The sequence below is a fragment of the Aptenodytes patagonicus genome, chromosome 1 (assembly GCF_965638725.1).
Source record: "Aptenodytes patagonicus chromosome 1, bAptPat1.pri.cur, whole genome shotgun sequence".
Taxonomy (NCBI): Eukaryota; Metazoa; Chordata; class Aves; order Sphenisciformes; family Spheniscidae; genus Aptenodytes; species Aptenodytes patagonicus.
The window spans coordinates 205,296,391-205,312,142 of record NC_134949.1 but is presented as its reverse complement, the minus strand read 5'-3'; the positions used below and the strand labels follow the sequence as shown (position 1 = coordinate 205,312,142).

Sequence of the window (15,752 nt, the reverse complement as noted above, 5' to 3'; positions counted from 1 at the left end):
GGAATACCCTGAGGGCTGACCAGAATCCGTAACACTAAAGATTCATATGCTTCCTTAAAACAGCTGGTTAAACATCAGAAACTGTGCAGAGAAAGGCAGAGACAGGATTCAACTTTTCAATGCATACAGTTTCTCACAGCCCAGGACCCTCCACAAGCACAGCACGCTCACTGCTGCCACAGCAGTGCACTGGAGAGCAGCTGCTGGGTCCACCAGCCTCCACTGGGACATGCCCTGCTCTTCTGAGGTGAGTCAATCCAAATGGGATGCCTATGTCCTGTCCATATTGATATGCAGGTTAGCCACAGCATTTCAAAATACATTAAGTGGTCACAGGAAGAAAAAAAAATCTGCAGCTTCTTGTCCGTACAACCTGCACGAACATTGCACATATTTGTATATACATGCTAGGTTCTTATAAACCAGAGAACCATGTGTAGTCATCTGTTTTAAAAATTGCCATGCAATATTTACTCTCTAAATGTGAAGGTACTTAATATTTTAAAACTCTAAAAACTGAAGTTCAAAATGTGAGTAATAGTCACCTTGTCACGGGGAGAAGGAAAACTCAAAGTTTCTAAGCGTTGCCATACAATGAGGTACTGAACCTTTCACAAAAGCAGTGCGCAGTTTTCAGAATAGCTATTCAGTAGTTTGAAATTACTTCACCATATCTTTGACTTACCAAAATGCAAAAAAGTTAGTGGCAGTAGCAGACAATTAAAGGACAAGTCACCACGTATCACCCCAAGTCCATCATTAGAAGCAGACATGGCCAAAACAGTTGAATAAGGTTCTAGCTGACCAGGTATAGCAGGACAGTCTCCCAGAACAGCTCTGTTGTTGTAAACAAGCATGAAGTGGGCTACATAGCCACTTTTTCTTAAATCATCACTATTTACTTCACCCATTCAATCGGCCAGACAAAACCAACAAATCCCATGAATGTGCTAAGAACTCCTGAGCTCAGCAATTAAAGTAAAAACATTCATTAGATTCTTACACTTGTGCAGGATAAAACTTAGTTCTATGTTGCCTTTAAAAGCCTACCCTAACAAATTATCCCTGAACAGTTTAGATTTCCAGCCCACACAAGTTGGTTATCAAAAGAAACAGACACGAGAAACAATGAGGGAAAAAGTTTGCACACATTTCTTCCTTAGACTCCTAAAACCAGTTGTACTGAAAAAAAACAAAGTTAGCCACCCAGCACCAGTGCAGGGACAGTCACAAGCACCAGGGGTTAATAGCAATGGGGTCAGATACCTTGAGGAAAACTGCTTACAAGTCTTGTCTGATTTTTTCCTTCTGAGATGGAATTGGAACTTCTTAACCAACAGTAATGCAGCTACAAACAACATCTTGCAGAGGATCAAAATAATCAAACAGCTGCTTGTTGCTCTGGAGGTTGTCCCCAGCTCTAAGTTTAACTTAGCTCCTGCTATACCAACCAGTATACAACAGTCTATAAAGACCTGATCTGAACAGCAGAACATCCGATAGCACAATAGTGCTTTCTATTTATAAAAATTAGAGCCAAATCTTGTCACAAAAAATGTCCACACCAACTCTGATGATTTTATGAACTGGACGCTACTTTTGTCAGTTTTAAGGATACTCGTTGCAGGATGGGAGGGAGGGAAAACAACACACAAAGGTCCCACAAATATCCCTCAACAGAGCCAAGACATGCACTCATCTGATCTTTGGGTAGTGATCTCAGTGTCACCACAGTTCAGCCTTGGACACATCATATCACTAGAGGTAGTGTTCAGAGTCATTCCATCTCCTGGACAAAATCACTGACCCACAGTTCCAAGAGACCCATCACACAATTCAGACTGGATTTGGATGATCTGTTCATACAACCCAGTACCAAGGCATATAGAAGTACCTCACTTGCAGGATGAGGAATGTAGAGGTAGAAAGTTTTGGAGAAACTCGGCACTGACTTTGACACTGAATACGCCATAGGTAAAAATGACCCTCCACCTTCCGAGTACAGACAGTTGAGCTTAACACTTCACCAGATGAAAGACTAAAGTTTAGTGAGAGACTACAGAGAAGTGCACTACAGCAAATGGTTCTACATACATACCACAGCAGCCTTTCTTGAACTGCAAAAAAGTTCTTCTGACCTTCCAAGCCTCCAGAGAGGCTGCCAAATCCTGCCTCAGGACGATCAGTTCTTCAGCCAGCAACCTCTGAATGCTCAAGCACATGCTTCTGAAGAACAAGATGCTGTTTTGCAGAAAGATGATAGGCATTTGTGTTCTCAGATGTCTTCATCCCACCTGCATCCAGCTAGTAGCTTGTCTTCATTTTGAGACCCTAACACACTTATGACACAGGGGGGTTTTGTTTGTTTTTAAGACTTTTTGGTTCTTCCTTACTAGGGCCCACAAGTAATAGCTCTTTCAAGATCACATGTAGGCAAATAGCCATGGGTAACATCCTACACAGGTTTAGAAGCTCTGAACAAAGAGCTCCCTGTAGGAACTTGAGATTCTGTGTGCTGTATACAAAAAGGTATACACAGGGCATAAATAAAACACTAGAAATGTACAAGGACAGCACATTTTATAAAGTGAGACACTTCACAGAAGAACTGTGAGATGGAGCAATTTAAAGTCTAAACATGTGCTGTGACATGGAAAACAGTAAGAGAAGGGGAATACGAAGGAGCAAGAGTAAAAAAGTTATTTTCAATGCCTATCACTTTATCATCTATTCTAAGACACTATGGGAGAAGCAAGTTTAAAGGAGTAGAAGAAAACTTAAGGCAAACAGACACCAAAAGGAGATAGCAAAGCAGCCTTCCCAGAATAGGGTGGAGGTATCTAAACCTGATTTTTCAGAGAAAGCACAAGAAAAGCCTAAAGGCAAACACAGAATCCACCAGGCCACCACCAAGTTTTTACCATTGTAACCCTACTGGTGTTTTTCAGAACACTGACTTCTCTTAAACAGAACAGTAGTTCAAGTACAGCAGAAAATGAGTTTTTCCTCAAGTTTTGGAGTGTATCTGTGCAAGTCCAAGTATTCCTCACACATTTGTTAGCTTGCCTTTTCTTGGAAATACTAAGGAGAATTACTGGCACAGAGAAAAAAAGATTTTTCTTTTTTGAAGGATGAGTTGAGTATTGCTCTGCATAAGTAGGTGAGCATCACTTACAGAAGACTGTTAGCAAATAGCAGACTGCAATACATAGGAGATCCTGCAAAAGAATTATTTCTGCTGCCTTTGGGCAACTGTGCAAAGGAAAGTCTAAATCCCCCAAAAGCTATCACCATCCACTAGGGATGGCTATTTTGCTAAATCGTTTCCAAGTGGGCAGCCTTGACTGCCCTGCAGAATATGGTAGGATTTACTCACACAGCTGAAGAAAAGGCACATCCATAGATCTTGCCACATTTCAGGCACACCAAGTATGCCAAAAACTACAATACTCACTAGGAGCCAGTGCTTCTCCACCTTTCTGCTCACATGAACAAACCCAAAGAGTTTACTACCTATTCTAGCCTGTTGAATCAAATCAGACTTACTACATTCTCCCTCAAGCACAGTTTTGTTTTTAATTACCATGATTTCAGAGATATGAACAGCAGGGAAATAAATTTAAGCCTAGCCATTTTACTCAGTGCAAGGTCAGATTTTTCCAAGTATCCGGTATGGATTCAGCTATGCTCCTAGTGAACTTAAAAGTCATACTCTAGTCAGCTTCCACCAACACTAAGCACTTTTGGAAACCAGAGCCATTTTACCAGTTCAGTGTCCCACATATTACTACGGTACACTAAAGCCCAAAGTTCTCATCAAATTAATTCCCTGCAGTACTAAGAAGCTTGCAGAACTGACTGTTCCTGCCTCTGTAATTTTATATCTGGTACTTTTAACAATGGAAAAATACAATATTTAAGCTGGTCCTGTGGGATAGAGCACAAGACTTGGCTAGAACTTATGAAAGAAGCAATATCACAGTTGTTTTGAGTGTCTTGTTTCTGAATGCTGTGCAGCACCACATATTCTTTAGAGACCCTTGTCTTCTGCATATTCATGCATCTGGGTATTAGTGAAACTCAAATATTAAATTTGGAAGAAAAAAATTAGTATTTCAATAAAAGCAATGAGTATCCTCAAATCCTCTCCTCCTAGGAAAAGTTTTGAGATCTTCTATAACTACTCAATATTCAGACAAGGAAATTCAGAAGAGTAAGCAATGATCAAGATGAAGAGAGTTACCTATTCCCTCATAACATTCTCCAAACCATTAGAAGAACACAGAAAAAGAAAAATATTTCCTTTTACTTGCAACTGGGTGAACAAGGAATTAAAGATCTTTCCTATGCAGTCAGAAGCCTTTACAAAGCAGTGCAAGGTTGCAGAGAGGCACCAGACCCTTTGGCCTCCATCCAGCCTGATGGACCAGCAGGGAATTCCATAAGAGGAAACATTCAGTCACTCTCTGGCAGGCAACATACTGTTCCAGGAACTCAGGAAAGGGGTATTTGGTGCAACAAGCAGTAAGAAGTAAGAGGACTATGTCAAGAGTCTAATCATGCCAGAATGCCCGAACAGGAAAAATTCTGCCTTACTGGAGGTCTAATGGAGAATCAGAGTGGCCGACACAAACTTTGGTTTGGGGGGAAGCTTCAGTTGAGACAGGACAGTTAGCTAGTTAGCTGCAGTTAGCCTACACCCTTCATCATACTAAGAAACTATTCTTACCAGTTACAGAAGTATATACACCAATTAATGCTTTTGTACCCCCTGTCAGAGACCACATATTACATATGCGACATAAGCCATCCTGAAAGAGCTCAAACATTTTGCTGACAGCTAAGTTAAAGTTAATTTACAACTGCATTGACAAACTGGAGGGACTTGGGTAAGCCCAAGGTCAATATGCACCATATCCCAAGTGTAAAAAAAACCTGAACAACCACCCACCAAACACCCCCCCCCCCCCCCAACCTACACATTTTGTTTAAAGACAGTCAAGTCAACATTTATGCTTCCAAAACTATTTTTACAAGCCAGAAGGCTAAAACCAAGGCTCACCAATAGTTAGAGCTGTGTTTCACAAGCAGGATCTTGCTGTAGTACCTCTGGGTTAAAACCTGGCAAGCTTTAGCATTCACACTGACACCCTCACAACAGCTCTCAATACAAAGTGAAGAATATCATACTCAATAGAGAAGGCAGGGGGAATTTCAGCACGAAGAAAAGTAATTGTTCAAGTCGGAACTTGGCCAGAATATAGGGGTTAACACACTAACACTTGCAGAAAGAAAAATATACCAGTACTATGAATTTCTCATGGAACAGAAGGCATTCCAAACCACAGTTTTATCTTTCTTCTAAAATAGCATACGTTCCAGCAGCATAGTGTTTTCTCATGTGCAGTATCTATGGAATGTTTATTTTCCAATTTGGGGAGCGCAGCACTAAACACAGCATTGCTGGCTGCTCCTGCTCAGAAACTGAAGAGACTGGTAGCAATTTGGACAAGGTACCGTAGTATGGTGAAGAAACCGATACCATTTGGAACTGTTTGCAAGTTATCACACCATTGTTCAAGACAGACATTTCACTTGCATTTTATGAAATTTATCAAGTCAAATACTAAGATTTTGGTCACCTAAATACCAGACTCACAATGCAAAAAGGCAACAAGTGAACTTTAAAAATAACAGCTAGGCTAAACAGTCCTTGGAGCAGAAACTTCTTTGTTTTTAATCCAGACATACAGTATTTTTCCTACAAAATTGTTTCCAAAGAAAAATAAAAATGTCAATGGCTTTTAGCTGTATTCATGCCTTTCCTCCAACTTTTTCCAAATACATGCTGGTAAGTGAATTTGATAGTAAGAATGGTTACAGAAATAGGAAGTTCAGGTGAATGCAGTAGAATATTTCAGGAACAAATATTTCCTTCATAATCACAGTTATGGGCACGAGAAGTCAGTCAATTGGTCATCCAGTATGAAAACAAACCCAACACCGAAACAGGTACCCAATCTGAACTGAGGCATACAGGTTCCAAAAACACAATACAAATTTACTCAATTAAGTATTTTTCATTAATAACTTCAAAAAAGTAAGCATTTCGCCAAATTGCAAATAACAACGGAAACTAGAATAGCGGTTCAACTTAGAGATTACTTTGTCTGAATTATTTCCTCATCTCAAATACACAAGAAAAGGAAAATAATTCTAAGTATAGTCATGGTCACAATAATGGGATGAAGTTAAGCGAAAGACATGTTTGGCCATATAGCAGGAATCATTTAAGTTCAGGCTGTCAGGCAATTGAATAGTTACCCAAGGGAAAGAGTGAAACATGCTTCACCTGTGTCATTTAAAAACCAAACAATACCAGCCAAAACAGTACCTTTAAGTACTTTTTTAGTGTAAACAAAAATAATCCTAAGAAAGTGAATAAGTGATTCACAGATGTTTCTGACTTGATAAGCATGTATTTTCTTATAAGAGGACTACCCTGAGTCTGGAATGTTTACCTTGGTTTATGCAGCTAATTGATACAGCAACCTTTTGGAGAAACATTAATGCACTTAGGATTAGAGTCAAGTCTTTGCTTTTTGGGTTCTCAGTTGACCAGACAAGTGACTGGAATTAACGGTAATTTTTTTCCCCTTTAAACACTGGCTATGTGTTTGAATGATTTAAATTATGAGTGAGGCTCAAGAACTGTCATAGCTCAGGACACTGATTAACAAGAACAAACAGAAGCCAGAACATTCAGCAGAAATTCACTCTGTCACTCAAAGGACAAGATAATTACCAAAATTCATAAGACCAGCCTTCTCCTAAAGTTTGCCCATATTGGCTTTCCAACACAGAATTGGTGGCATTTTGCAAGTTTGCTTAGCTCTTGCAACGCAGCCAATAAGCTTTTAAAAAAGGTAATCATAAGAACAAGTCCCAAGATTGCTTTACACATACCTACATACACACTGGACAGTTTAGGCAGTAGTTTCCAATCATCGGCGAGTATTCCTTATTCAAGAGTGCAGAGAGCATCATGTCATGCTGCAACCCCAAACCTTCCTCCCACTTCAATTATCTACAAACATAAAGATCCCATAATGGTTCTTCCCTCATGGTTTTCAAAGTCACGAGGTGAATACTGCTGACATGAGCCGTCAGAAATAGAACAAGAGAATAAGCATTGATAATTTAGTAGGTGATAGATGAGGGAAAACATAAGATGTACATACAGGAAGATACAACACACCCATAATTTTCTTTGGGACCAATTAACATTAGAATTGGTTCGCATACTCTTAATCAGAATTGTGTTGCAATTTTCTGTCACAAGAATGGGGTTCTTTTCTAATGAAAGCCAACAAGACACTTTTGATTTAATAAATACATTCTGAACTACAGCACAAAATAATCACTTTGTCAAATAATAACACCAGCAACAATATGAGACTTAGGGGCATAAATATTTAAGAGGTATTCCAGATGTTCTTTTTGTGAGCTACATTATTGATGTCTCCTCCAAATGACGATGGAAGACCAGAAGCATCCAAGCTATGGCCTTACAAACTCAGAGTGCTGAGACAACTTTTCTCATCTCCTTATCTCTCTTCTCATTACCTAGCTGATGAAGTGACACTAACAATTCACAACAGGTACTCTCTCTCCACAGGCTGCTTTTTTCCTTCCCTTCTCTCACCATCTGCTTTCAGTTCGTTAAGTCCTTTCCCTTTCAACACTGAGCAGACACACTCTAGATGAAGTGTATGGTTCATTTCAGAACATTTAGTGTCTGTTCTCAGAGTGATGTTTGGGGGCTCATGTCCTCACCCCACCCACTCTGCATGCTATTTGAAATAGCAATACAAGTGGGAAAACAGTCAGGGGGTTTTGTTGTTGTTGGGGGGGGGTTGTTTAAAGAACATGCATTTTCTGACCTTGTTTACTTCATTCCTCAGTTCCTAACCATTATCACTACAGCTCTGCTATTGCTCAAGGTACTGAAAGCAACAGTTTGTGCCACTATCACCTAACAAAGTTAGTTGGTGAGTTTGGGCAGAAGTCCTGCAGTCAATGCTCAGATACTGAGCAACAACTGCACACCTTTCATACCTAAAAGCCAGCAAAATCATGCTGATGTAGCAGCCATGAAAAGGCAAGTGCTCCTGTGAAAATAGCAGACAGTCCATAGAACTGCTGTTGCTGGATTTCCTCAATTTCTGTTCATGCTGTGCCACTTTATAGATCTCTGCGGAACAGGACACCTGATAAAAGCAGGACAGAAAGGTTGACAGATTGTAGAACAATTGAGATGTTCTTCTTGGTGTTCCTATTGCCTGAACTTTGTCACCAGCCAAAACTCAGCAACAAGATAAAACCTCAGGAGAAATAAATTGCTCAAAACAGACATTGCGATATATTTTAGTAATAGAGCAGGCTGCAGGCTGATGAAGTCATCGTAGCTCCGTTGAATTCCCCACAGCTATACTGATTTCCACCAGCACAACATGAACAGCAGAAGCAGATGAATACTGCATTGGAAAACACACACATCAGGAAGAGGAGGTGGTGTTCTAAGAGACAGAGTTATGCAGTAAGTGTAGGAAAAGAAGTGTCTGGTCAAAGCAACTTTGTTACCTTTAAGCTGAACGTGTGTCATCAGATCCAGTGAAGCATCAGTGACTTTTCAGAGGGACAGGATAGAGCAACAGAATTTCCCTGTACAAGCAACTTTTCACAACTTGCTATGAAATAGCTAAATAAAACTTTGGCTGGCCTCTGCTCCAAATTATACACAGTGGATGTTTGAGGTGAGTGATTATCATCCAAACCCTGTATGTCAGCTGATCTTCCTCCATTTAGGAATTCAGAAGGTCTGAACAGTAGCTCTGAAAAGTCAGAGGGGGGAGTGGGGGTAGTGGTGTTTCTTTTGCTACAAAGTCCCAAACCCTCTCCTATAAGAGCATCAACTCACTGTTCACTTGAAAAGGACTGCAGGATCTAAGCACAAAAGCTTAGTTTAACATTCTTGCTCTGTAGATACATGGGTGGAAGAGAGTGATACTCTGCTAAAAGGACATCCCAGCACCATCACTTCAAGCAGTATTGCAGAAATGGCCAGTAATATAACCTAAAGAGCAAAAAACACCCTGAGGCAGCCCAGCAAGGATGTGGTCCCAGTCTCATGCCACACATCTCTCTGGAGCTGCTTGCTTCATTGTGCTTACATCTGTGAGAGAAATTAAAGGAAGGACCACTTCTGCTGTCCAACAATTATAAGTACTGAAGTACTTATAAACTGCTTGGAACAATTTAATCTATAAAATGCCAATGAATTGCTTCTTCCTGATCCAAGTCTTGTTAATGTGGCATTAAACCCATACAAAGGCAGAGTCACTGTCACCTGCAGAAAAGTTCCATTCAACAAAAAAATCATTCCCAAAGCATACAAAGTTATAAAGTATTTCTGAAGCACCACATATTTCAATTACAAATATTTCAATTCAAGGCAGGCTCTTCAGTAGAGAATTAAATATGCTGCCATAACATGCAAGTTACATACTTCTCTGCTACTTTTATATTCAAAGCCAAATACAGCGATCTGCTATACAAACTAGCTTTCTAAGAGGTATAAACACTAGATTAATGATAAAACTTCATTTTGTTACTAAAAAAAAATCTCACTTCTACCTAACCCTTAACATTTTGCTGCTCTCACAAAACATCAATAAAAACAAGTCCTTTAAAGGAACATTTGAAAACCAGAGACAGGCAATCAACAGCTCAAATCTCAAATGAAGTAATGAGTTCAGCTGCCTTCTAAACATTTACTTCCACTGAAAAGTAAGTTTTGCTCACTCTGGACTGGTTGCATACTGACATGCCAGTCAGTGTGAGGGAAGATAATAAGATCTGTCAGTCTCTGAAAAAAACTTTTAACAAACAAGGCTTTTTCCTTAAAGAATTGTTTGGTTTGATTTTGCAAGCTTCACCAAGTCTCCCGAGGGGTATATTTTCCTCCACTGTGCCAGTGGCCTGTTAGAGACACTGCAACAGTGGAAGACTTAACCCCATCAGAAGATACCATCTCTCCTTCTTAATGCAAAATGGGGCCAGGTTTACTACAGTTTCATTTTAAGAGATTACGCCTGAGAATCAAGTTCAACTACAGTTTATGCCTAAAGCCCAGCAAATGAATATACAGTATATCTTAAGTATATTTAAAAAAAAAATCTTTGAAAGGCAAATGCAGCTGAAACTCCCCAGAGGAGATGAAAATGTTGTAGTAAATTTATGAAATACTAAGTCTCATGAATTTATGCTATGTTGAGAATAGCAACACAAAGCCTCCTAGAGTGATTAAACATCATACCACTAAGTTTAAAGACCCAGATCCCCCTCCCAATTAACATTTTTGTTTGAAAACTAACTCTATTTAATTTGAAATTTCCTCTTGCTATGCCAATTACATTTTAAAACCTTTTTCCTGTGAAATTTAAGTGCACTATCTCATTTGACACACAAAGTACTATTAAAAACAGCCCAGAGTAGAAAAAAGTTTCTTTCTTCAGTATCAAGCACCTGGCAAGTAAATGGAAGGTTCCTGCAAAGCCTTAAAGGCTATTAAAGGCATTCCTCTTTCTCCCTAGGGATTTAAAACTCGGTTATTTTTATTCCTCTTTTTAAGCCTATGAAATTACATCATCTTTTCCCCTTTGATTTACACTCTACAGTATTTTTTCCCCGCATTGTTCCCCAATTTGCTAATTCACTAATTGAAACTGCTGCTAGCTCAGTCATGAAATAACAGGTGAGGAAACATCCATAGCTTGTCAAATCTTTGAGAAATAAACTAATGAACTGCCTTGGAAGGATCTCTACCAAAACACCGTGATAAGAGTATGAAAGTAAGAGCCTTCTATTTGCTCGATGTTTGTTAACTTCCCCAGAAATACAGCTGCATAAGTCTACAGCATAGGGTCAATTCACTTCCCAGGTATTTGGTGCTCTCTAAGCCCAAGGTAACTTTGCACAAAGAGAACTGCTGACCTTCTTACTGGTCCTACATCTGGGCCTGTTGCATTCAAGAGAAGATTGCTGCAATTGTGTGAGCTCCCTCTTGTAAAACATTCTTGTTCACTCCCATGAAACATCTGCAGAAGTGAGACCCCTCCTCTTAACACCTCATGCCCTCTCCCTCCCTCCTTCCCACCCAAAAAAAACCCCCAATCAGCAGTAGCAAAAAAAATTGCTATTAAAGAACTGATTTAGGAAAGTCATTCCAGTTGACAACCATTTAGAACAGGATTTGAGAAGGACAAAAAACACTGGCTGGAAAAAAGGAGACATTTGTCCCTACTCACAGGATCCTAGAATCACCCAGGTTGGAAGAGACTGCTGGAAATCAGTTAGTCCAACGCCCCTGGCTAAAGCAGAGTCAGCTAGAGCAGGCTGTCCAGCACCATGTCGTCCAGTTGGGTTTTCCATGTCTCTAAGAACAGAGACACCACAACCTCTCTGAGAAACCCATTCCAGTGTTGGACCACCCTCACAGCAAAATAGCGGGGGTTTTTTTTGTGTTCAGACATTCATGTGTTTTAATTTGTCTGTTGCATCTTGTCCTGTCACTGAGCACTACAGAGAAGAGCCTGGCTCCCTCATCTTCATTCACTCCTATTACATATTTATACAAATTGATAACATCCCTCTGAGCCTTCTCTTCTCTAGGCTGAACAGTCCCAGCTCTCAGCCTCTCCTCATATGAAAGATGCTCCAGTCCCTTGATCACCTTTGTGGCCCTGCACTGGACTCTCTCCATTAAACCTGCTTATATCTTATATTAAGGATCCCAGAACTGGACACAGTACTCCAGATGCGACCGCACCAGTGCTGAGTAGAGAAGAAGGATCACCTCCCTAGACCTGCTGGCAATGCTTTTCATACTGCAGCACAGGATACTTTTGGCCTTTTTTGTGCCGCTAGGGTGCATTGCTGGCTCATGGTCAGCTTGTCCACCAGGACCCTAAGATCCTTCTGGACAAAGCTGCTTTCTAGCCTGGCAACCCCCAGCATTTACTGGTGCATGGAGCTATAACTCCCCAGGTAAAGGACTTTGCATTTCCCCTTCTTGAGCTTCATGAGATTTCTCTGCTCAATTCTTCAGCTTGTTGAGGTCCCTCAGAATGACAGCACAACCATCTGGTGTATCAGCCACTAGTCCCAGTTTTGTATTGTCTGTAAACTTGCTGAGGGCATACTCCATCTAATCATCAGGTCATTGATGAAGACATTGACCAGTGCTAGCCCTAGTATTGCACCCTGCAGTACCACCAGTCCAAGAGTCCCAGCACTTGGAAAGAAACTAGTCAGAGATGGAAAAAGTGAATGGGTTCATCTACTTCAGATGCACAGACTGCAATTGCTTTTGCCATGCAATATTTGTTTGCTAGTGCGCACATATATAAGATAAGTAAGACTGCAAAACAGTAGTACAAGGTCTCCATATAGTCATTCCCCACAAAGCAGGTCTTGCTTCTAGGATGCAGATAAAACTTCCTGTCCACCTAAACCAACAATCCCTTCTACATCACAGTTCTCCCCAAATACCAGCAACGAGCAGACACACACACAGACACACACAGTCCTCAAAGCTGCATAATCTTCCAAAGTTAAAAATTATGCAGCCTTCCTGCTATGCAGAAAGTAAAGCAAGCCAGCTTTTGGTTTTCATTTTCTTTGGGCTCTTATTTCCTTCTTCTGAAGTAGTCATGACATAGGACCACATCTGTGTATGGCTAAATCCACAAACAGTGTCAAATTCTGCTGTGATCTAGTAAAGCAAGTGGTAGTCCAACATTTAAAATAGGGCAAATTGCACTTTTACACACATTCTTGCATAGCATACATAATTGAAAAATCAAGACAACTTAAATTCATCCAGAGACCTTCTCTAGAGCTGAACTGAACAGTCACACAAACTTCTTGCTAGCCAATTCCTATTGCTTACAAATGACCACATCCATACCACTCCCTCATGAGTGGAATGGATATAATATAATCAGGCAATCAGGTATAATGGTTTCTCATGATCCTTCATCATTTTATAAAAGAGATTGGACTCTGTTGGCACTGATTGTGGCAAAGGGAACTGCATTATTAGATGGCACTTAATTTTAGTGAAGGACTTGCTTCCTCCTCTACTACCCAAGTTGCTTTCCAGCATACTTATGAGACTGCTTCCAAGATCTAGCAGAGTTCTACCACCAGGAGGGAACATGCAGCTGATTGAATGCTCACCTTGAAGATGTACAAGCTCTACTGCTGCACTGTAGAGCATCCTGTAGGACAGGAAGAACTGAAATTTTAAACTTTGTTGGCCTGTCAGTCAGCCTTATGAACACTTTCACAGACCTGTCTGTGATATAAGAGGAATACCTCTCTACAGTCCTCCTTTACTCCTCCCAGCACAGTCTCACTTCATAATAGTTCCATAGCAGAGAAATCAATTACATTATCAAGTGGCTCACCAATGCAGCTTGCTTCCCCTTGAATATCTCATTATTTCCCCTACTTCTATATTTCCTGTAAGCACTATAAGCCTGAAAGGAAAGTTAACATACTAGGTAAAGTTTCACAGGCTTTGTGCCCATTTCATTACCAGAAAGAGTCCCAGAATTTCTTACCTGCAACAAATAACTGCTTTACAGGAGAGTGCCAAGTCCAGAAAGCTCTGCCTGACTTCAAATGACAGGGCATACTTCAGTGTGTGGCCATCAATAATCAGAGCAATATCGTTTTCCTTGCCCAGCGACTCCCCCAAACTGGTACAATGTTGAGTCAGAGAAGCTCTTGTTGCCTGAAGAATAAACAGAAAGAAATCATGTTGTTTCTTAATATAAGTGCATCCAAAATGCAGCAAGGCACTTCTGGACTATGCAATGGAGCACAGTATACATGCACCTGAACTAGCACTGACATGAGTTAGTGTTTTAACAGGACCTTGTGCAGACATGTTAATTTGGGTCACAAATCAGCAAAAGCTGCATCTGCTTGCCTAGGAACACATGCCTTGTTTCAGCGCAGACTCGGGCATCTCCACTACACACCCCTGCATGACGTATGTGCCCACAGTAGTCGTGATACATCCTCTTCAACTGTAGGGCAGATATAACCTAATGCCTTTCATGGCTTTTGACAACATTCAAAGTATTACTATTTATTCAAACAGTATTCCCTATCCCAAAAACATTTTCACTGAAAGCTGCTTCTGGGAAAAGAAAAAAAATAAAAAATCAAGTGCTCATGTTTCACTGTCACCCCAAATATTTCAACCATCTACTGCAGTGAAATTCATGCTTACAGCAGTCTGTTCCATTCCCATGCAGGTTAGTTTAACCATCAGTTCCAGCTGAGTTAACCACTGCTAAATAGTTCAAGAAGTTGCTCATGATCTGAAGTGTATGTGCACTTTTTGACAGAGAAGGTCTTGACACATAGGACATAGGATGGAAGAACATAAAAAGCAAAGACTTCAGTACCAGTCAAACACTGCTTTTAGGTGACAAATGATCACTAACTGCTGGATTATATAATTTTTCAGTTTTCCCCCTTTGTTCAAAAAACAGTATCAGTAGTACACACAAAAATAACTGGTTTCTCTTTTAGCAAATCCTCACCTAGTTTCCAGTCTAGTGTTCTCTCCACTCTTAAACCAACCAAAAAAAGAGAAAATGCACTCCTGCTCATCTTAACTGTGCAACTTCAAATAATTGTGCTGAACCAAGTGTTATACATGTTTCTGCTTATTGATATTTAAAGGTACTAGTTTTGTGATCTGTGTTGGTCTAAGCAAAACACATTTTTTTTTTCTTTATATAACAGAAAAAACACTAGAACAGTTATAACTGTCAGAAATGAAAATGTGATATTTATGCCTCATTGCAACCCATTCATCATTTTATAGATCCAGATTTCTCCAGAGGATTGCAAGCCAAACTGTTGCCAAATGCCTATGTGCACCTCCAGTTTAACAGACAGATGTTAAAAAAAAGAAAGACTCAGGTAGCTAAACTAGTTACTCTGGACTACACACCTGCTGGTCCTGAGGAACAGATTACCTCAATGAAGGCCAGCACTGATGTGGAGTCTGGATTTTTCTCTCTACATTCAACTGGGAACAGGAGTTGGGGTTTTTGCACATGGTTGAGCAAACCAAAGATATCTAGAAACCTGCACACATGAATCCCCTTACAAAGATGGCAAAAGTAGTATTTAAAGTTGCATCTCTTCCACATCAAAGACGTCTAAGCCAAAAAGCTCCAGCTCTATATCACACCACTAAAACACTGGGAAACAAGTTTACATTCCTAAAATACTTCCTTCAGCAATCTCTCCAGCATCTATCCATGAAGGGAAGAGATAGGAAAAAACAACACAAAGAGCTTCCTAGTACCACGGCTTAATTTCTTGATCTAAGCTTTTACAAGCTGTTTCTGTGCACTCAAAAGACAGAAGTATCAGACTGAGGTGGGTTTTTTCCTGCAAATAAAGTGATGGGAAACTCCTCTGACCTGGGTGCTTGCAGGGCTGTTTCTCACCTTTTTCTCCTCACTCACTATCTGTGCATCCTTTCTTAAATATGCTTTCCCACAGGTGCCACCATCTTGGCTGAAGGGCTCAGCTGTGCCCTGCAGAACCAGCTGTGTCTGGCACAGGGCAGACCCAGCCTCTCCTCACCGAGGCCCCTG

At 40.4% G+C, this 15,752-nt stretch overlaps 1 protein-coding gene across 5 annotated transcripts in view; it reads right to left on the bottom strand.

Annotated features, from left to right (window-relative positions):
• ATP8A2 (ATPase phospholipid transporting 8A2) overlaps positions 1-15,752 on the bottom strand; it is a 339,748-nt gene that overhangs the window by 187,159 nt on the left and 136,837 nt on the right. For all 5 annotated transcript variants that reach the window (XM_076328069.1, XM_076328066.1, XM_076328067.1 and 2 more), the window contains one exon: positions 13,689-13,861. In XM_076328069.1, coding sequence (XP_076184184.1) covers positions 13,689-13,861 — 173 coding nt within the window. The remainder of the gene's footprint in view (positions 1-13,688; positions 13,862-15,752) is intronic.